Below are 22184 nucleotides of genomic sequence, written 5' to 3' on the forward strand. Positions count from 1 at the left end.
TTCCAAGAAGGACTGGTGGTAGTATTAATGGAATTTTGTGAAAACGATACATCTATTAAATACGGACACCGTGTTGACACCGCTCTCTCCTTTCGTGGAACCTGCCCCACGTTTGCCTTTCTTTGAGCCTCCTTTGATGTCATTCAGTCTAATTTCACAATTTTTACGCTCGCTTCTCCCTATAGCCTTCATTAGGCTTATTTGGTACTTAATAACTTCTTTGTGCTTTCGTACACGTTGTCTTTCAAATCGGTCAACTTCTTTTCAACAGTGATTAGAAATGGAATGACGTTTATGTTTCTCTTGGGTTCACATCCTGACAAGCTGTCGATCATCTTTTTTCTCTGCTTCCCCTTAGATACTTTGAAGGTTGTAAACACACAGTTGTTCCAGCTATGGCACAAGTGACTTTTTCCTCCTTTCTAATGCGTACCCCTGTTCCTCGTGGCACTGGCTGGATGAATAGTCTATGCTGAAGGGGGCTGGGGCCGGGGCATTCTTGTTTTGTACATAATATTATTGAACGAGTGAATTTTGACCACTTGCACATGCGTTCTTTCATAAACATGTTTTTGAAGATGCCCTTAAAAAGGGGGTGAAAGTTCTCATCTATTCCTAAATTACCAAATATTTGCATGGGTGAATGTTGACGTGTATAAAATGCTTTCCTCCATCTATTGTGATACTTTGAGATGATTTTTTTCAACATGGCATTTGGTGAGTTATATTAGTCGATATCCTAACATTTTACTGTAAAATATATCTGCAGAAAGATGCATAAAACGTACATTTGACAGAAACATTACAGACTAAACATCTATGACCTCCCAACCTGGACAAGGCTGCCGTCACAGACACAGCCCACTCGGGTTGAGGGCCCATCAGAGGCCCCACCCCGTCCTCTCGCTGCCAACAATATCCCAATCTTTTAAAAGATAATTTCCTTTTATTTCTTTATAGTTTCATCACCTATGTATGCGATAATGTCGCCTGTTTTAATTACATGTAAACAGAATCAAACTGTGTGTACCATTTATATCAAATATCTTTTGTTCAGAAATGTTTCGAATCTTCCATAGCTTTGCACTTCATTCACTTTATTCACCTATCGTTACCCCTGTGACCACACCATTTTTGTGTTGTGTTGATTCAACAGCTAGCCCCAATTTGGCGGTTCCACATTTTGGCTGTTGGGACCGATCATTCTAATAACATTCTATTTAAAAACTTTTTAAATCTAATAACATTCTTACATGGTTTTTTTTCTGCTTTAGTTTTTCCTACTCTCATCTCTATCTCAACACGCTCCAAGTTGAACCCTGCCCCACCAACACCCTTCTCCGTGTGTCACAAGTGTCAAAGACAACATGAGTGGCGCCACATTAAAATAGAGCCAGAGCAGCCATTTCAGGGGAACTGCCTTGCCCAGCTTGTTTTCTCTGCTTTTTTTAAAAGATTGGCATCTGAGCTACCATCTGTTGCCAATTTTCCTTTTTTTCCCCCTCTTCTCCCCAACGCCCCTCATCACATAGTCGTATATTCCAGTTGTAGGTCCTGCTGGCTCTGCTATGTGGGACGCCTCAGCACAGCCTGATGAGCCGTGCTAGGTCCTGGCCCAGGATCCGAACCAACGAAACCCTGGGCGGCTGAATCAGAGTGCACGAACCTAACCACCTGGCCACGGGGCTGGCCCCATCTTGTTTTCTTTATCTTCCAAACTGGACCAAACCACCAACATTCTAAGAAGTCAGGAAGGACAAGAATGTCCTGTTTGTAAGGACTGATGAAACTGGACTTTGCTGTTGACCAAATGGATAACCAATCAATGAAGGACAAACCTGGCCTAACTCGTCTAGCACCAATGAACTCTACAACTCGCCTCATCTTCCTCCCTTTTTTCTGTAAATCCTGTGCCCTTCTTATGTAATTGGGACAGTCTTTGGGTTTCGACCTGAATCTGTGCTCCTGGAATTGCAATTCTCTGATCCCCAAATAAATGCCTTTCTGCCCCTCCTTTTGGCTCTTTATTCTCAGGTTAACACCACCTACATCTCAGCTGATGGCGACATAAATTTCCTTGAAATAAAGGTACACATGACAATTCTAACATCTCACCCAGTGGCTGTGCTTAAATGAGTCCTGCGCAGGCTGGGGCCGCGGGGACCCCCTTCCCACGGGGGGCAGAGGACCCGGGACCGCGGTGTTCTGAACTCTAAACTGGAGGAGGGGACAGAAGGCGGGCCCCTCGGAGTCAAAGGTCACATGTCAAAACCCAGCCAGACCCTGCCTCGCATGCGGCAACGTCACTGTTAAGGGTCTGTTCTTAAAGGGCACCGATCTACGGTGATTCTGCCCCCAGGCCGACCCCTGACCCTGCCGGTCACCAGTCCCCCATCCCATCCTGTCCAGGCTCCGGACAAGGGGCGCTCCAGGGAAACTGAGTCAGGACTTCCCAGTCCAGGAGGAGGAAGCAGATGGGGCTGCCGAGCTGCGGGCCGAGACTGGGTCCACCCAGCCGGCAGCGGCTTCTGCTCAGAGCCCACGACCCGAGCGGTCGAGTCCGAGCGCTGTGAGGAGCCGGGCAGACAACCGCGCAGGAAACCGCTGAGGCCGAGAACCCGCGCTTCCGCCCGGCCCTGCCACGTGACCACCGCCAGGACCTGTCAGGCACGCCCCCGAGTTGTAACACTGTCCAATCAGGGAGGACAGGGGGCGGGACCGGAGAGCAACGGGGCGAGTAGGGGCGGCCCAGCAACCGCTCAATCAAGGGACAGGGGCGGGTCTTTGGGAGCTGTCCAATAAGAGGCGACGGGGGCGGGACCCGGAGAAAAATAGGCCGCGCTGGGGCCGCCCGGGATCTGTTCAATCAACGGACAACTTATTAATCAGGCCCCGGTGGGGGGGGGGGGGTGAGTCAGAGCACTGTCCAATCGGAGTCTCTGGCAGGGGGAGTGGCTGGAATTTCATCCAATCAAGATGTTGAGGGCTGCAGCACCGGCCAATCAGGCCCGGGGGCGGGCGCGCTTGCACCCGCTTGGACGTCGCTCTAGTCCGGCCGCGTCCCCTTGCTCACCTGCCTCGCGCGGCCCCAGGTGCCCCGTTCTGGTCATTGTCACCTGCCGGGGCCGCGGGGAGGACGCGCGGAGAGTCCGGACCTGGCGGAGATGGTGAGTGCGCGGGCCAGGCCGAGACCCGGAGCGACTGGTTCGAACCGGCGGGAACCGGCTGGAAGCGGCCGCGGGCCTGGGTCTCCCCGCGAGTCCCCGCCCTCGGCCGCGGGGTGGGTCCCGGCGTCGTGTCCCGACCGCGCCTGGGGGTCCCGCTCCCACCCAAGTCCTTGGCTGGGCGGGGTCCGAGGGGCACGGGACGACCCCGGCCGGCGGTCAGGGCTGGGGCGGCGGGGCGGCCGCGGGGTGGGACCGCCCTGACCTGAGAGCGGGTCCCAGCGCAGCGCTGATGGTCCCGCTTCCCTGGGGCCTCAGGTTTCAGGAAACGGAAAGTTTTTCTTCTAGTTAGAATAGTTTTTCAGGTTTGCTCGTTGCCCCCAGATGCTGACTCGTGTTGTTCCGGGGCTCAGTGTGGGAATGCCCTCTGTTCCACATTAGTGATGGGGTGAAAGGCAGGAAGATGCACGCAGCCCTGCCAGACAGCCCAAGTGACCCTCCGTGTAAGGAGGGCCAGGCCAAGGCCTGGAAGGAGCCTTCGCGGCAGACGCCCCGCTTGAAATGACTCCAAAGACAGGCCTCCTCTCTGCGGGCGAATTAGAAGCCTGTGACTCCCCAAGTCAGTGCATTTAATTTTGCATGTTTTCTTTTGAGTGCAAAGGGCATCGCACTGTGTGCAATTGGATGTCGGTTTTCCTCCGTGCAGATATGTTAGTTTGCCATGGAGTGGTAGTTGCATTCACTGTTGTTGCTCTGTCGTGTCTGTCCCCTGATAGGACTGGACCATTTTCCTTTCTTGATTCTCTTGCTAGTGGCCATGTGATGGCTTCAGAGTTTTCTATTCTAAGTGCTTCTAAAACCGTTATTGGATCTCTCTTCCACTCATCTTCTCCAGATTTCCCATCCTCGGCCCTGTTCCTCACACCAAAAACATGTTCCACGTGTGTCCTTCTGTTTTGTGGTTGCCCTTTGGGGATGAAATCAAACCTTCTCCCCGCACCCCTCTGACCCAAAATAGGTTTGGATGTTTTGGGGGAGCAAGAAACTTTGTCTGCTGTTGGAGGTTTTTCTGGCCGGTCTAAGAAACAGATCAACACGAGACAGATTAACAGGAGAAAAACCTGATTTGATTTCGTACGTACAGGGACCCCACATGCATAAGAGATTCAAAGACCCCATGCACATGAGAGGTTCAGAGACACAAAGGAGGTATATATGCCCTTCTGAGCTAAGGAATGGGATAGGGGCCTGGGGCTTCTGACCAGAGAAGGGTGACTCATAGGACGAGGAGAAGAACAGACACTCAGTAATTAGAGGTTTGCTCTGCCGTACATATAGGTCATAAAAAGTTATTTGTGGTGGTAACTCTTCCTATGGGCAAGATCCCCAACTTAAATTCTTTAAGGGAGAGGTAAAAATTTCTCTTGCTCCCACAGGGTCTCCGGTGCCTTCAGCTCAAAGTAATTCACATACCAATGTGGCGCATCTTAGGGAGGCCAGTTCTGAACCCCTTCAGTGTAAAGACTCATGCCACACACACCAAGAGGATCAGAAAATAGTTGGCAATCTGGGGAGATCGTGGCAGGTGTCAGCTCTTGCAAATGACCAGAGACAGTGGATGGGGCCTCTGCAGTGGCCAGGGCTGGGACTGGGCGTTCATGAGGTTTCACCCTCCCACCCGCGAGGATCACAGGACGTGTGGCACTCCTAGGCCTCTTTATTGGGTTGCCGGAAGTTGACCAGGCAGGGAAGAGGGGTGGGGGTGTCAAAGCTGTTACCTGTCAGACCACAGATCAAATCACAAGTGAAGCCAGCCTCTCGTATATAATTGATCAGTGGCTCACATATGCCTCATCTCTTTTAATTTAGTGTGGATTTGTCTGAGTGTGAATTTTAAAAGTCAAGTGCCCTAGCGACATGAGTTAGTTAATGGGGGGCGGGTGTTGGAATCCGTTTTCCCCAGGGCAGTGGAGAGAGGAAGGAAACGTGGTGGGGAAATGGGGCTCTATTCAAATAGTCTGCACCTTTGTTGACTGTTTTCAGGGTTGTCTCATTGTTGAGTTTTTAGTGTGGGCCTGTCAGGTTGGTGTACCCCAGTGCATAATGCCCTCTCGATGGCTGGCAAATAAAGAGTCCACAGCCAGCGTCCTCAGCTCCGTGGCTGGCACGAGAGTTGTCTTCGTGGAGAGCTCTAAGCAGGAGCCGTGTGCGGTTAGAGTGTTTTGCACACTTCCTCAGCGCCGTCTGTGTCGTGGGTCTTGAGTTGCCTGAGTCTCATGGTCCCCCTCTGGCTCTCCCCGGGCTCATGTGCTCCTGCCCTGTGCACCACCTGTGCTGCTCCTGGGTTGTCTGGGGTGCTGGGTTCCTGGGTGTCACCGTTGCTGTCAGGGGCCTGGGTTCTTTTTTTTTTTTTTAAGATTTTTATTTTTTCCTTTTTCTCCCCAAAGCCCCCCTGTACATAGTTGTGTATTCTTCGTTGTGGGTCCTTCTAGTTGTGGCATGTGGGACGCTGCCTCAGCGTGGTTTGATGAGCAGTGCCATGTCCGCGCCCAGGATTCGAACCCACGAAACACTGGGCCACCTGCAGTGGAGCGTGCGAACTTAATCGCTTGGCCACGGGGCCAGCCCCAGGGGGCCTGGGTTCTTATATGCAGTCCTCACTGCTGATAGAGCTGGTGTCAGGCGTGCCACCGCTGGGGGCTGGGTCTTAGGTTCTGCTGTGGTTCCTGAAGCCTCAGGTCACAGGTGCCACCTGCCACTGCTGGAGGAGTGGCAGTGGCTAAGCCACAAGTGTTGGTGGCCCTGCAGTCTGGTCACTGGCACATGCCAGTGTGCTCTTTGGGACCTCAGGTCAGGGCAGCCTGCTCCTGCCGGTGAAATCTATGTCTTGCTCCTGTCCCTACTGCTGGAAAGCCTGGTGCCACTGTCAGGGGAGAAGGAAGGGGCCGGGTTGCTGGCCTCGCTCTGTGTCCTGAAGCCTCAGGACATGTGCACCACCTGCCACCACTGCAAGGTGGGGTGGTCAGGGGCCAATCCACGAGTGCTGTTTGCCCTTGCAGCCTGTGGTGGATGGCGACTGTGCCAGTGTCAGGGTCTGCGTTTCAGATTGCCGTCGCCAGGGGAGGGGGAAAGGCCTGCTGCCTAGTTCCGCTGCCCCTGGAGGTGCAGTCCAGCCACATTCAGATGTGTAGATGCATGGATCTCAGCCGTGCTGGTGTGCTGTGCAGGGAGCTGGTTTAAACTTAGAGGGGAGAGACAAAGGGAACGACTCACTCCGCCATGATGCTGGTGTCACTCCTCCAGTCATCTTTATGTTACTCATTTCCAATTTAATTCCATGGTGGCCTAAGAGTGTACGTTGTATGACTTCTGTTCCATTTTATGTTGTTAAGGTGTGTTTTATGGCCCAGAATGAGGTCCATGTTGGTGGATGTCCTGTGCGCGCTTGAGAAGGATGTGTGTTCTGCTGTCGTTGGATGAAGCAGTCCGTAGATGTCGATTGTATCTAGCTGCTGCGTGGTGCTGTGGAGTTCCGCTATGTTCGTACTCACTTTTTGCCTCCCGGGCCTGTCCGTTTCTGATATGGATGTGTTGAAGTCTCCAATTTTAATAGTGGGTTCCTCTATTTCTCCTTGTGTTTCTGTCAGTTCTTGTCTTGTATTTTTTTTGTGTGTGAGGAAGATCCGCCCTCAGCTAACATTTGTTGCCAATCCTCTTCTTTTGCTTGAGGAACATTAGCCCTGAGCTAACATCTGTGCCGGTCTTCCTCCACTTTGCATGTGGGGTGCCTCCACAGCATGGCTGGTGAGTGGAGCAGGTCTGCACGTGGGATCCAAACCAGTGAACCCTGGGCCGCCAAAGCAGAGTGCATGGAACATTAGCCACTCGGCCACGGGGCCAGCCCCGTCTCTTGTATTTTGACTCTCGTTAGGTGCATACACATTAAGAATTGTCCTGTCTTCTTGGAGAAATGACCCCTTTGTCATTATGTAATGCCCCTCTCTACCCCTGAGGATTGTCCTTCTGAAGTCTGCTCAGTGAAATCAATGTGACTACTGCAGCTTCCTTTTGATTAGTGTTAGCGTGGCGTATCTTTGTCTCTCTCTTTACTTTTAATTTATTTGCATCTTTGTATTTAAAGTGGGTTTCTTATAGGCAGCATCTAATTGGGCCTTGTTTTCCCGATCTACTCGGACAGTCTTTGTCACAAGAGCAACTTGTCCAAGGGGCACACAGGGAGAAGTGGGGGCAACTGTTGATCACAGGGGCCTTTGAGGGGTTCATATCGGGGACTTGCATTTGCTTGTGAATCTGGGGGCTGCTGTCGGGGGCACACACTCCTGGAAGGGACGAGTGGCAGTTCAAGGACCCCCCACAGGCAGCTTGGCTAAACAGAATGGATGCTGAGGCAGCAGTACCGTGGAGCAGCTTAGCTAAAGGCTCAGCACTCCATCCTGTGATGCTGCGACTTCAGGAACGGCAGTTGCTTGAGTGGCAGATGTTAATGGACGTACATGGTTTTCTGTCGTAAAGCACATTGAACCAAGGCAGTAAGGATGGAACCTGTGATGAGCAGACTCCCTGTCTCAGCCGTTGCCCCCAGGTGGACGGCTAAAGCCATGAGAACAAATCAGCGACCTCAGGGAGTGGGGGACAGTAGGGGTTGACCTGTTCTGTCTTGAGCTGCTGATGTGCATGCAGCAAGAGGTGCCCTGTACAGGACAGTCTCCACCCTGTTTAGCCAGTAGGACTCTGACTCCGACTGACTGTCCGTCATCTGTGTTAGTCACTGTTGCAGCATCAGACCCAGAGTGTGTGGTGGTGTTTATCTGTGGTTGTTTAGGGTTGCTGATAATTGCTTGATTTCTTTTAATATTCGATCTTTTGGGGCTAGGGCTAACACACCCGTCCCTGTGCCTGCCAGCCCACTGGTGATGGCCAGTCCCAACAGGACAGGGATAAGAATGGCCCTTTTGGTCCTCAAGTAGGATGTCTCTTGTGGAAAAGTGCTGGGAGGGAGTAGGGGGGTGGGATATTAAGGTAACAACACTGTAATCACGGGGACATCCCCATGGGTACCTCGTGGACTGGCAGGCTCAAGTGGACCTGCTCCTGCCCCGCCGTTAGGTCCACTGTAGAATCTGAGTGAAGTGTTATTCATTTGGGGGCGGTGCGTACAGAGGGTGAGGGCTGGCCTTTGTGTTGGAGTATACTTGGCAGCCTTAAGAAGGTACCACCATTTGAGGTTCATTATTTGGATGCTTATCCACAGGTGCCCTGTTTGGGGTCCTGGTTAGGGATTCGGTTTAGCCTCAATGAGACTTAGGGTAGTTTGGAGGGAACTAGTGCAAGGGGCTGACCACCGGGAAGAACGGCAGGATAGGTAGTGACGTGGGACTGGAGGTCTGGCGCTGTGTGGACACAGATCCAACATCATTTTACTTGCAAGGTTTGGGCTGCTGTCAGAGTTTTGTCTGAATGTATTTGTTGTGTCGGGTCTGGCCCACTTGGTTGTGGCATGGGAGAGGATCGTGTGTATAACGGGGAGGAGCTTATGGGTAAGACGTGGAGAGGAGTGGAGGAGGTGCCAGCAGTGGTGGTGGGAACAGTAAGAGAGTAGGGTCTGTCGTGGATACACTGGGGAGAAAGCAAAAGCTGTAATCTAGTACCCAGGGCAGGGAACACAGAAGACAGACGTCCCTGACCGTGGGGTCTAGGCAGGTCAAGGCAGGGTGACGTGAAGAAGTGCCCTGTTGTGACTAGTGTGGTTTCGGCCACATCATTTGGCTTGCCATCAAGGTGAAATGACATCTAGTGGTGCCATATGGTTGGCAGGGGACCTCCTAAGCGTTTTGATTGAGGCAAGGTTCATGAGGCAGGCCATTAGCTGTTTCAGCAGCACAGTCTCCCTAGACTTCTCAGGGCCAATCGGCTGGAGACATGTTTGCAACATGGCCTTGGGGCTGACAGGCACCCCAGTCATTTCCTTTCAGAAGTGGAGGCGATCTGGGAGGGGAAAGTCCCACTGTCCAGTGAGGTTGGGGAGCGTTGTCTCCCTCCCACTTCTCTTGGGCTGTGGCATCTGTGTCTGAGGCCTCGTCATCTCCAACATTGAGCTCCTGGGCTGGGGCAGTGTTAGCTAAGGCATTGGTGAGCTTGGAGGTGGCCTTCCCAGATGGGCACCCACGAAGAGCAGGAGTGGCTGGCAGGTGTTAAATTATCAGTATCTATGCTGGAGGCCTCGCTTATGACTGAACTTGAGAAGTGAAACGAGTACCTTGATCTGAATCTGGCGAAGATTGAAATGTCTGGTAGGTCAAAGGGGATGAGCACACACCTGGTCAAGAAGAGGACACGATGGGAAGCAGCGTTTCTGGAGGAGTGGCCCGCAGGAGTCCACTGAAGGTGTCCATGATGGTGCTTGCATACCTCCTCGCTCCAGCAGAGGGTGGCAGCGGTCCAGTTCAATCCATTTCCCTTCTAGAATAAGGTCTGTCGCCCCAAGGCACATATCCTCACTTGCGGGACTTCCAAAATTTCATTTGGGAGCAAAGGAGGCCATTATCTGCCACTACTTTGGCTAAGCCAAGGTAAGGGGGACTGTCCACTTGTGTCCCCACTCAGTGAGTCCTGTTCCCCCCCCATGGCCTGATGTCAGTGGGCCACTCAGCTGGTGGGTGTGGTGTCTCTGGAGGGCTAGTTGAGTCTGGGGCTTGTCTGGTCCTCTGGGAGGTGGCTCACCTGGGGCCTTGGAGCAGATGCACGGTTTGCATAAGGAGTCGGTAATGTTCTCGTTACCTGCTTCTGGTGTGTGGGGGCGTGTGTGTGCAGTCATGAGTGCCCACAGTCAGCATGTGTGACTTGGCCTTCTCTTTCCAGCCGGCGACACCCGAGTGAGGCTTTCCCTGAATCATGAAATGATGCCTTCAGGAGGCTGTTTAGATAACCATGGGCAGCTGAGGAGAGGTACCCTGGGCTTCCTGAAAAGTGAGAGCAAGTTGAGGTTGAATAGTCAGTTATCGGGACTGAGTGCAACATGTTGGCTAGATCTAGGACGGCAGAGTAGGGGCCCCAAGACTCTTGGGTGTCATCTGTCATCTCCCTAATTTTGGGAATGGGAACCTTAATGGTGGACCCTGTGCATTTCTTAATCTCCACTCACTGGTGGCTGGTTGTAGAGTGGCAGATAGATGGGGCAAGATGGTGGGCCAGGGACCCCAACGTGAAGCCTGTGTCTAATCACATACCTCGCTCCAGCCGACACCGTGGCATATTTCCTGCTTGTACTGGAGGAAGCAGTTGGTCAGCTTCCCATTTGGCATTGCTCCTGGACAGCTCCAGGTGCAACTCAGTCCATGCTGTTTGTGATGCCAGTTGTTGTGGTTTTGTTAAATCAACATTGAAGTGGAGCCCCAGGTCAACAAGAGAGCAGGAGGGAACTGAATGAGCGGAGTTAATGGCTCACAGGTCCTGGAGGGACAGGGCCCACTCCAGGGGCCCCACGGGAGGGCAGGGCAGGTGCGTGGACATAATGTCTCCTGCGGAGGGAACACAGCTTGTGTTCCCTTCTGACCCTCTGCCTTTGGGGGAGTTGTGATCCATCACATCTCGCGTTGGTATTGACAGGTCTGACACTCGCTCGCTGTTTCCATTCTGTTTGTGTGTCTCCAGTCTGTCTGTGTTCCTGCCCTCCTCCTCTGCTACTTTGTGTTGCATTAAGTGAATATTTTCTAGTAAAGTATTTCAGTTGGCTTAATGATTTTTTTGGTATTTTTTGCTTTTAAGAAGTTGATTGCATGAGAGTCACCACCTACATCTAATCAGACCAGCTCCAGATTTACAGTCGCTTCCTTCCAGTGACATGCAGAAGTGGTGCTCCCGTGTCACTCTCTGCCCCCTTTCTGTGGTGCTGTTACATAAATCGTATTTGTCCATGTCACCCGGCCCACACTGCGTGTGTCAATACTTTACCGTCTCTCATCGTTCCCTTTCCTTCCACATCCAGCTCTGCTGCCATCCCCTCCTTTGGGCTGTTATTGGAAAATAGATTACAAATATGTGACATCTTACATGAGATACACCCAAAAATACATTATAAACAATATTTTACACAACTGCTTTTTAAATCATTTAAGAAAATAAAGGAGAAAAACATGCATTCATATAATTACCTTTACTAGTGTGCTTTGTTTTTTCATGTGAATTCGAGTCACTGTCTGGGGACAATTGCAGTTAGTTTAAAGAATGTCCTTAGTATTTTATATAATGTGCTTCTCCTGGTCAAAAAAATTAGTTTTCCTTTATCTGGGAATGTTTTCATTTCACCTTTATTTTTAAAAAATAGCTTTCTGGATGTAGGTCCCTTGTTGACAATTGCTCTTTCTCTCCATGTGGTTTGGTGTCTTTCAATAAATTTAAGGTGATTTCAGCCATTATTTCTTCGAGTGTTTGTCCTGCTCCTTTCTCTCCTGTCCTTGTGCTGCCATCACACGGGTGTCCGTGCCCCAAATGGTGCCCACCTTTCCCCGAGGTTCTGTCCTTAAATCTTGCTTCTCCCTGTCCTTCAGATTGCGTAATCTATCAGACTGTCCTCAAATTTGCTAATTCCTTATTCTGCCACTTCCAGTCCACTGACAGCCACTCTAGTGAATTACTTTTTACCACAAGGAGTTGATGGTCTTCTGTGTCAGTGTCTCCAGGACCACTCTCGGGTGTTGGGGATTCACTCCAAAGGCTCACAGAAGCGTTTATTTCACAGAAGGACTTTTTTGGGAAAGTGGTTGTACACAGTGTTGGGGTTTATTAAGGGAAAGGATGCATATTAAAATTAATGAAGAAAAAAGACACATAGGGCAGAATTCAGGACAAACAGGCCCAAACTCAAATTATCCCCTCTCAGTGGAGCTGCACAGACAGAGCACCATGTGTGGCAACATGTGAGAAATCGAGCTCACCCACACCTGGGACTCCAGGGTTTTATCGAGTGTTAGCCACATAGGCATGGGGTGCCCCTCTGAGTGCCCTTGGCTACTCCGCGTCCAGCTCCTCCAGAAGTTGAACTGATGCAGTGGGCCCAGGGCCCCCAGTGGAGCAAATAGGCAGGCATTCTAAATCACATGGTTGGCGTAAACTTGGGCATGGCCCAAGGCCCCAGCTCTACAGCACTCCTGTCAGGTGGTGTATTCCAAGGGCTTACAGACTTTCCCCCAGGAGCCGGCCACGGGCTGGTCCTGAAGAAGGTGTGGCATCTGGGCAGCTGAGGCCTGCTGCACATTCTCCAGTTGAAGCATTTATTTCATTCGCGTAGCATCTCCCTCCCGACCCTGCTGGTAGAAAGGAATAAGGTGAATAATCCCAGCCAAGTGTGGAGTTAAGTTCCGAGCGTTAGTGCTGCTGCTAAATCCATTAGGAAGTGAGGGTGAGAGAGTCAGAGCAGATGTGGGGGACCACAGACTCCCGCGTGAACCTCCTGTGGGTTGACTTCAGCTCCCCAGGGCTCTCAGGCTCACCCATCCTCCTGCACACATTCTGACGTTCTAGGACACGGTGGTCTTTGAGGACGTGGCTGTGGACTTCACCCCAGAGGAGTGGGCTCTGCTGGATGGTGCTCAGAGGAAGCTCTACAGAGACGTGATGCTGGAGACCTGCAGGAACCTGGCCTCTGTGGGTGAGGACGACAGCATCATCTCACTTACTTAGTGAACAAGCGTGTCTCATCGGTGCTGTGCCAAGATTTGAAAAGTGGACAAGGAATACATGGGCAAATAAGACAGAGATGGTCACAGCCATTGTGGACCTAGACGATAATAATATTTCTATGACAATGGAAATCTATGTATGAAACTGTGTCTTGTATCTTTGTTTTTGTTTAAAATACTTGAAGCTCCTTCAGTGTCATCAGTGTGGGTTTTGCTTTGTGGGTCCGTTGGGTTCACAAGAGAGATTTCTTGTTTGAAAACTTGGTTGGTCTTTAGGGAATTGCCTAAGATTTTGACCCCTCATGCCTGTCCTTGGTGAAGTCCCCAAAGTGCTCAAGTCTTTCTTTGCTCAGAAATGCCTTCTCCCTTCGTCTGTTTACTTACTTCTTTTGTTTCAGATTGTGAGACACCATTTAAAGCCAGTGGGCCAGTTTCTGAACAGGATATGTATGAGGAAGAAATACCTAATAAACAGAAAAACTGGGAGGACCATAGTATTGAAGTTCAGCACAAAAATCATGGGAGAGATCTGAGGTGAGTTGCTCTCGCAGATGTCTCAGGAGAGAATCTTAGTGTGCCATGAAATTTAAAAAAAGAAAATTATGGGGCCGGCCCTGTGGCCTAGTGGTTAAGTTCAGCGCACTCTGCTTTTGTGGCCCCAGTTCAGATCCCAGCTGTGGACCCACACCACTTGTTGGCAGCCATGCTGTGGCAGTGACTCATGTACAAAATAGAGGAAGATTGGTACAGATGTTAGCTCAGGGCAAATCTTCCTCACCAAAAAAAGGAGAGAAAGAAAGAGAATTATAATCCTAGCTCCAAATTTGTTTATTCACAAGAATTTTAACAAAGAAAAAATTTTAATTTAATTAGACATTGAGTATTTAGAATATAATTCAGTTAGAAACAATTAGGGAGCAACTTCTATATAATAAACAGTGTATGAATAGTGAACACGCCTGAGCCCTCTGCTAGAGCATTTAGTTAGTTCTTTCAAACAATTCAAAGGAGTAGAAAAACTTCCTGTCGACTGAAATGCAGTCACACATGGCGTTTTTAAGACTCATTAATCTGGAAAAAAAAACCTGTTAATGAATATACTGTTAATAAAGCACTTCTTACTCTTAATAGAAACCGCGTGGTGGACAGATTCTGTGAACGTAATGAAGGAAATCCATGCAGAGAAGCCTGCAGTCACGTGCCCAGCCTTAATCTGTACCAGACTGTTTCTCCCGGAGTCAAACCGTACGAATGCACCAAGTGTGGACAGGGCTTCCTGCATCTCTCCTCCCTGAAGAGGCACGTCCGGTCTCGCCGTGGACATAAACCGTACCGGTGTCAGCAATGCAGGCAGAGCTGCTTTTGTCCCTCACACCCAAGAACTCACCCCGGGGAGAAGCCTTATGGATGCAAATTATGCGGGAAAACCTTTCCTTATTTCTACTCCCTCACTCAACACATCAGGGCTCACGCTACAGAGAAAAACTATGGATGTGAGCAATGTGGGAAAGCCTTCAGTGAGTTCTGCAGCCTGACTAGGCACATGAGGACTCATGCTGGGGAGAAGCCATATAAATGTAAGGAATGTGGGAAAGCCTTCATTTATCCATCCATCTTCCAAAGACACGTGATAACACACACTGGGGAGAAGCCCTATGAATGTAAATTATGTCAGAAAGCCTTTCACCATTCCTACTCCCTCCGGCAACATATGAAGATTCACACCTCAGAGAAAACCTATGAATGCAAGCAATGTAGGCAAACCTTCAGTCAGTTCTCTAGTTTTACTAGGCATGTGCGAAACCACACTGGAGAAAAGCCGTATAAATGTAAGGAATGTGGGAAAGTCTTTGTTTATCCCTCAGTCTTTCAAAGGCACATGATCACACACACTGGGGAGAAGCCCTACGAATGTAAAGTATGTGGGAAGTCTTTTCGTCACCCTTACTCCCTCACTCAACATCTGAAGATGCACACGGCCGAGAAGAGCTATGAGTGCAAGCAATGCAGCCTAGCCTTTAATGCGTCTTCCAGTCTTACTCGACATGTGAAAACCCACTCCGGAGAGAAGCCTTATCAATGTCAGGACTGTGGGAAAGCTTTCATTTATCCCTCCACCTTTCAAAGGCACATGATCACACACACTGGGGAGAAGCCCTACGAATGTAAACAGTGTGGGAAAACCTTCAGTTATCCCCAGTCTTTTCAAAGACATGAAAAGACTCACACTGGAGAGAAACCCTATGAATGCAAGGAATGTGGGAAAGCCTTCAGTTGGCCTGAGACCTTCCGAGTGCACATGAGAATGCACACTGGAGAGAAACTCTACACCTGTGAAACCTGTGGGAAGACTTTCAGTTCCCCCAAGTCCTTTCAAGGTCACGTGAGAACTCACACCGGAGAGAAGCCTTACAAATGTAAACAGTGTGGAAAGGCCTTCAGTTGGCCCTCAACCTTTCGAGAACACGTGAGAATTCACACCGAAGAGAAACTGTATAAATGTGAAAAGTGCGGCAAAGCTTTCACTTCTTCCAGGTCCTTTCAAGGCCACGTGAGGACTCACACTGGAGAAAAACCGTATGAATGTCCTCACTGTGGGAAGGCCTTCAGTTGGCCGTCATCCTTACAGAAGCACGTGAGAATGCACACTGGAGAGAAGCCCCATAAATGTGAGCAGTGTGGGAAAGCATTCAAGTGGCCCTCATCCTTTCGAAACCACGTGAGAATGCACACTGGATAGCAACTCCATGGATGTGTGAGAGATTCAAAAGCTTTTAGAAAGCCCTGCTTTCTCTGGAGGAATCCTATAGCTGTAAGGAATGTTGGAACACCTCACGCAAGTTACTGTGTAATGCCCCAGGAAATTCGCACCAGGAGAGAAGTATTACAGACGTTACAAATGAGGTCTGTCCTTGTCACTACCTCACTTCAAAACTGGGTTACTAAGTGAATTTCTAGTTCTTTCACAATACATATTTATGTCAGAAATACTTCTGTAAGTCCTTTGGGCTCTAGTGCATAAGTTTGAATAGCACTTTTTTCTGATTTTTCAGTTAATACATGTTTTCCCTTTTCCTTTTGAAGTTTATTGGGCCATGGTGATTACAAGTGTGCTTTTAATATGACAATGTATTTAAATTTTTCTTTTCTTTTGAGGAAGATTGGCCCTGAGCTAACATCTGTGCTGATCTTCCTCTATTTTATGTGTGGGACACTGCCACAGCATGGCTGATGTGTGGTGTGTAGGTCCCTGTCCGGGATCTGAACCTGTGAACCCCGGGCCACAGAAGTGGAGCATGCGAACTTAGCCACTGCTTCACCGGGCTGGCCTCAAGTTTAACTTTTATATAACATTGCAATTTAAGGGTCAGATGATAAGCTTTGTTCACTGGAGCGTAAGTGCCTTACAGTAAGCTTCTGAATGCTGAGGCCTCCATCTCAAAGACACATCTTGAACCAACATTGCCAGCGCTCTCACACAGCTGCTGCCAGAGCAACTAGATAAGGAACCAGGCTGCCTCCTACCCACGAAGTTCCCCTTCCCAAAGCCCTGGGTGCCCTGGAGAACTGACTGCTTGAGGGACTGCGCTTTTTCCTTTCCTCGCCCGAATCCCCACCTTTACATTTTAAATTCACCAATAAAGAGTGAACCTCTGAAAGCCTCGGCCCCCCACCCTCCTCCTGAATAAAGGCAGAGCCCAATTCTGTTCTCTCTCTCCCCCTGACCTCGCCATGCTGCCCTCAGGCATGCTGTGTGCTCTCCAGGATTTGTGAGCAATAAATTTTTTTCTTCTAAATTCCTTGCTGGGTTTTTTTTTTTTTTTCTGAGGTGTGTCTTACAATCATGGTAAGAACTATAGGAGCCAGCCGAGCCACAACATTGGGTCCAGCCGGGGAAATAGCCGGGGGGCTTACTGCAAGGAGTACAGCTGCAGGCAACTGGCTGGGACGTTTGCAGCTGACAGGATCCCTGCAACAGGCTGAGGCCGACAGAACAACCAGTTAAAGTTTGTGAGTAAAGTATCAGGACAACGATGCTGTTTCCCTCGCCTTTCCCCTGACACACAGCTGATGAAGGCGGTTCTCCCCAGAAACACATTGGTCTTTTCTGGGCCCTTCACTAGTGGCCTACCTTGCTTTATTGTACTTCACTGTGCTTTGCAGATACTGTGTTTTCCACAAGACCCTCCACCAGCAAAAAGGTTACAACTCGCTAAAGGCTTAGATGATGGTTAGCGTATTATCAGCAAGAAAGTTTTTTTGTATGTGTGAGGAAGATGGGCCCTGAGCTAACATCTGTGCCAATCTTCCTCTGTTTCATGTGGGACGCTGCCACAGTGTGGCTTGAGCGGTGCTAGGTCTGTACCTGGGATCCGAACCTGTGAACCCCGGGCTGCCGAACCTTAGTGCATGAACTTAACCTCTACACCACCAGGCCAGCCCCAACAGTCAAGTTTTTAAAAACTAAGATATGTACATTGTTTTCTTTAGAGATAATGCTATTGCACGCTTATTAGACTACACTGTAGTGCAAACATAACTTTTATATGCACCGGGAAACAAAAAAACTGATGTAACTCACTTTACCACAATATTTGCTTTGTTGCAGTGGTCTGAAACCACATCTGCAATATCTCTGAGATATGCCTGTGTGTAAATGATCAGGACCACTGGGGTGGGAGGTTATGAAAAGCATTTTGGAAATTTCTGAAAACTTAGGATTTCATCCTGAACAATTCCTAAAGATGAATTGTTCTGGGTAACTCATATTGAAATGTTCTTCTGTGGAAACACTTTCATTCCTCATCTGTACATCTTCCAAAAGAAAGGTCTGGATGAGAATAGGGGATGATTTTTCTTTCTTTTTTTTTTTTTTTTTGAGGAAGTTTAGCCCTGAGCTAACTACTGCCAGTCCTCCTCTTTTTGCTGAGGAAGACTGGCCCTGAGCTAACATCCGTGCCCATCTTCCTCTGCTTTATATGTGGGATGCCTACCACAGCATGGCTTGCCAAGCGGTGCCATGTCCACACCCGGGATCCTAAGCGGCGAACCCCGGGCCACCGAGAAGTGGACCATGTGCACTTAACCAGTGTGCCACAAGGCCAGCCCCCTAGGGGATGACTTTTGAAAATGTAATGTTATGATTGCTAAATGGCACACTACAAGTCTGACATTTGGGAGATGACCAGGGCAGAAGGCAGAGGCTATTGTTAATTTTATAGTTCAGAATCCTTTCTGCAAACTTTTCCCTCTTCCTGAAGGAAATCTCTGCCTCCTGCCTTTCCAAACTATTATGAGTGCAAGCTGACATACTGAACCTAGATCACACTGGAATTAGAAAAAGAACAAGTTAAACCCAAAAGTAGCACAAGGAAATTATAATAAAGATGAGAGCGGAGATGTGCAGAAGAGAGAATAGAAAGACAATAGAGAAAGTCAATAAAACCAAGAGTTGGTTCTTTGAAAAGATCAAAATTGACAAACCTTTATCTAGATGGACTAAGAAAAAAGACCCAAATTGCTAAAATCAGAAATGAAAGTGGGAACACTGCTACTGATTCTACAGAAATAAAAAGGACAAGGAGATTACTATGAACAATCGTATGTTAACAAATCAGATAACTGATGTGAAACAGACAAATTCCTATAAGCAAACCAAAAAAAATAGACAATCCGAATAGTCCTATAACAAGTAAGGAGATGGGGTCAGTAATAAAAAAAACCTCACTACAAAGAAAAGCCCAAGACCTGATGGCTTCACTGGTGAATTCTACCAAACATTCAAAGAAGAACTAGTACGAAGGCTTCTCAAACTTTCCCCCCAAAAATTGAAGAGCAAGGAACACTTCTTAATTCATTCTGAGCCAGGCAAAGACTCGACCACAAGAAAAAGCTACAGACAAACATTCCGAAATGTGCTGCGTAAATCCTCAGCAAAATACTAGCAAATCGAATTTAGTGCTACAGTCAGCACCACGTAATGACATTTCCGTCAATGATGGACCACATATAGGACAGTGGTTCCATAAGAGCGTAATGGAGCTGAAAAATTCCTATCACTTAGTGATGTCGCAGCAGAACACCTCACTCGTGTTTGTGGTGATGCTGGCGTCAACAAATCCACTGCACTGCCACTCTGATGAAAGTATGGCACATACAACTATGTACAGTACATCATACTTGATAATGGTAATAAATAGCTATGTTACTGGTTTATGTATTTACTATACTAATTATCTTAAAAGTGTGTCCTTTCTACTTAAAAAAAGTTAAAGGGAAAACAGTATGCTGTGTTATGCTGGCAGCAGCCTCATACATCTCGATTTTGCCACATCTCTTGATTGGATTGTTTTCTCTTGTGCCTGACTTAATCTCATGTTGTTTTGTTCACCTTGGCCCCTAAGCGTACAAAATCCACTGCAAATATTGCCAGTAAGAGGCCACATCAAGTGACTGATCTGGAAATGCAATTCAAAGTGATTAAGGACTATGAAGGTGCAAAATCAGTGCTAGTTATTGCTCGGCAGTCAGGTATGTCCCATTCCGTCAAAGCTACGATCCTGAAGAGCAAACTGAGAGAAGCTGTTAAATGATCTGCTGCATCGAAGGCCAAGAGGCTAACGAAAATTCAAGGACCTACGTGTGACATGGAGAAACTTCTAATGACCTAGATTGAAGACGAGACACGGAAGGATGGCCCTCTCAGCACCGGGATGATAACAGGCAAAGCAAAATGTTTGCTATGTTGAAAGAAAAGGCTGGACCTGCCCATGATGTTGAATTTACTGCTAGCTCTGAGTGGCTGAAACAATTCAAGAATCGTTATTCCTTACATCAGGTGGAAGCGAGCGGTGAGTCTGTGAGTGCTGGTGTGAAGGCAGCTGAAGAATTTTTGGAAACTCTAGATAAGCTGATTGTGGAGGAAAATGACTTGCCCGAGCAAATATCCAATAGGAATGAATCCTCCCTATTATGGAAATAGATGCCTAACAGGACTATCCCCAGGCATAATAGGGAAGATACACAAGGGGTGCAATGCCGGGGGACGTCCCCATCGCCTCTTGCTATAGGAACCTCAGAGGCAGAACAATGGGTAGGACGCTGCCCTAGGTTCAGGGGGGATTTTCAAGGTAATGGACCCTTTTCTTTCATCTCTCTTCATCTTTTTGCTTCCTAGGACCATAGAAGCTTCTCATTCTGTTCTTAAGGACTCACCTTGGGGTTGCCTTTTAAATAACTGGGCAAATTTGATCTACAAGATCTAAAGAAAAGGAGACATCTTTTACTGTAATACTGTTTGGCCTCAATATACTCTGAGTGAGGAAAAATGGCCCATGAACGGCACCCTAAATTTTAATACTACTTTTCAACTAGACTTATTTTGCCGTTGCCTGGGGAAATGGTCTGAAATTCCTTAAATTCAAGCATCCATGTCCCTAAATCAAGATCCTGGACTCAGAGCAGCTTGTTGCCTGTGTCTCGTGATTAATAGAGGGGGTGAAGAAGGGATTTACAAAGCCAGTGAATTTTGACAAACTCCGGGAAATAACTCAGGGAACAGAGGAAAACCCTGCCCCTTTTCAAGGGAGATTAGCTGAAGCCATTCGAACAGACACTAATGTAGACCCTCCTTCTCCGGAAGGGACGGCTATGCTAAACATCGCTTCATTAGTCAGTCGGCCCCAGACACATGCAGAAAAGAGACTACATGGGCCTTGGGTCCTCAAACACCTGCACAGAGACCTTTGGGGGTTGCTACTCAGGTGTTTAATGATCGGGACTTGACTCTTAAACAGGGTAAGGACAGGGGCCAGCCCGGTGGTGCAGCAATTAAGTTCGCCGGTTTGGATCCCGGTGCAGACATGGCACCACTTGGCAAGCCATGCTGTGGTAGGCGACCCACATAAAAAGTAGAGGAAGATGGGCTTGGATGTGAGCTCAGGGCCAGTCTTCCTCAGCAAAAAATAAATAAATAAATAAAAGAGGAGGACTGGCAGCAGACGTTAGCTCAGGGCTAATCTTCCTCAAAAAGAAAAAAGAAAAACAACAGGGTAAGGACAGAAGGGCAAAGTTACAGGGTAAGGCACAGGCTCACATTTCAGCAGCTGCCATTGCAGAAATGCCACAGATACAGGCTAACCAGTGGCCCAAGTCTCAAACTACCGATGCCAGAGGCCCAGGTGAGTCCCCTTGCTACCGTTGCCATCACCTTGGACCCTGGAGGAAACAGTGCCCCAGAAAGGAGCTTCCTCCTGGGCCTTGTCCTCTCTGCAAGTGAGAGGGACATTGGAAGCACGATTGTCCTTGCCTCCAGAGTGAGGAGGGGCCAAGAACACACTTCCCTGCCCAGGGGTGTGACACTGAGGACTCCGCCTGAAGGGGCCCAGAGGCCAGTCCGGCTTCCGTCACCATCGAACAGACTGAGCCCCAGGTGACTCTGGATGTGGAGGGGAAGCAGATCAACTTTCTTATTGACACAGGAGCCACTTACTCTGCACTTGTTTCTCACTCTGGCCCAACTCGGGAGTCCCATCAAAATATTGTCGGAATAGAGGGCGACTCTAAGTTTTGTTATCAGACTCTTCCTGTATCTTGCCAATACGGGACTCAGGTGGTTTCCCATACTTTTCTAGACCTACCTGCTTGTCCAATTCCACTATTAGGGCAGGGCTCAATGAAAAAGTTAGGAAGCTGATTTATTCTAACACGAGAGGAGGATGGCTTGTTTGCTGCACTCTCTCCAAGCTCTGTTGTTTCCCAGATCCCCTCTAATATTGCACCCCATATATGTGAAGAGCTGATCCCCAGGTTTGGGACTGCTCCCTTCCAGGAAGGGCTCTAACAGCACAGCCGGTCTCTATGACCCTGCAGGACGCTTCTCTTCTCCCCAGAAGAAGCAAAACCCTTCAAAACCAGAGGCAAAGGATCACAACCCCTCTTATTAAAATTCCTCAGTCACGGCCTCCTTCAATGACATCAATCTCCCTATAACACTCCTGTCTCGCCTGTGAAGAAGCCAAGTGGAGATTATCGTTTGCTCCAGGACCTCTGCATAACTAATGAGGCCACTGTTCCTGTCCCCCCATCGAGCCTACCCCAGATACTACACTTTCCCAGCTCCCGGAAATCTCTGATTGGTTTAAGTCCTGGACTTAAAGGATGCTTTCCTCTGGATTCTTCTGGATGCAACTTCCCAACCTTGATTCTCCTTTGAATGAAAGTTTCCTAATGAAGCTCTTCCCACCCAATTGACAGGACAGCCCTCCGGCAAGGTTTTCGGGGTGGCCCCCATTTGTTCGGAAGTGCCCCAGGCAAGGAGCTG

The 22184-nt window shown here is 48.9% G+C and overlaps 1 protein-coding gene across 2 annotated transcripts; it reads left to right on the forward strand.

Annotated features, from left to right (window-relative positions):
- Nucleotides 1-2998: 2998 nt before the first annotated feature.
- LOC106827083 (zinc finger protein 57-like) lies at nucleotides 2999-20679 on the forward strand. 2 transcript variants are annotated; one of them, XM_014834729.3, is made up of 4 exons: nucleotides 2999-3167; nucleotides 12705-12831; nucleotides 13261-13396; nucleotides 13994-20678. In XM_014834729.3, exons 1-4 carry the CDS (start codon nucleotides 3165-3167, stop codon nucleotides 15600-15602), a joined length of 1875 nt encoding a protein of 624 aa, XP_014690215.1. In that variant the 5' UTR covers nucleotides 2999-3164; the 3' UTR covers nucleotides 15603-20678. The 2 variants fall into 2 exon arrangements, with proteins under 2 accessions (XP_014690215.1, XP_070347789.1); XM_070491688.1 differs by lacking the exon at nucleotides 12705-12831 and having other exon boundaries at nucleotides 13994-20679.
- The last annotated feature ends 1505 nt before the right edge of the window (nucleotides 20680-22184 follow it).

Source organism: Equus asinus, chromosome 20 (genome assembly GCF_041296235.1).
Source record: "Equus asinus isolate D_3611 breed Donkey chromosome 20, EquAss-T2T_v2, whole genome shotgun sequence".
Lineage (NCBI taxonomy): Eukaryota > Metazoa > Chordata > Mammalia > Perissodactyla > Equidae > Equus > Equus asinus.

Excerpts from the sequence above, each read along its gene's own strand:
- LOC106827083 (XM_014834729.3), top strand. Across the intron at positions 12,832-13,260 it reads CAGGAACCTGGCCTCTGTGG|ATTGTGAGACACCATTTAAA; the intron begins GTGAGGACGACA and ends CTTTTGTTTCAG. Across the intron at positions 13,397-13,993 it reads AATCATGGGAGAGATCTGAG|AAACCGCGTGGTGGACAGAT; the intron begins GTGAGTTGCTCT and ends TACTCTTAATAG.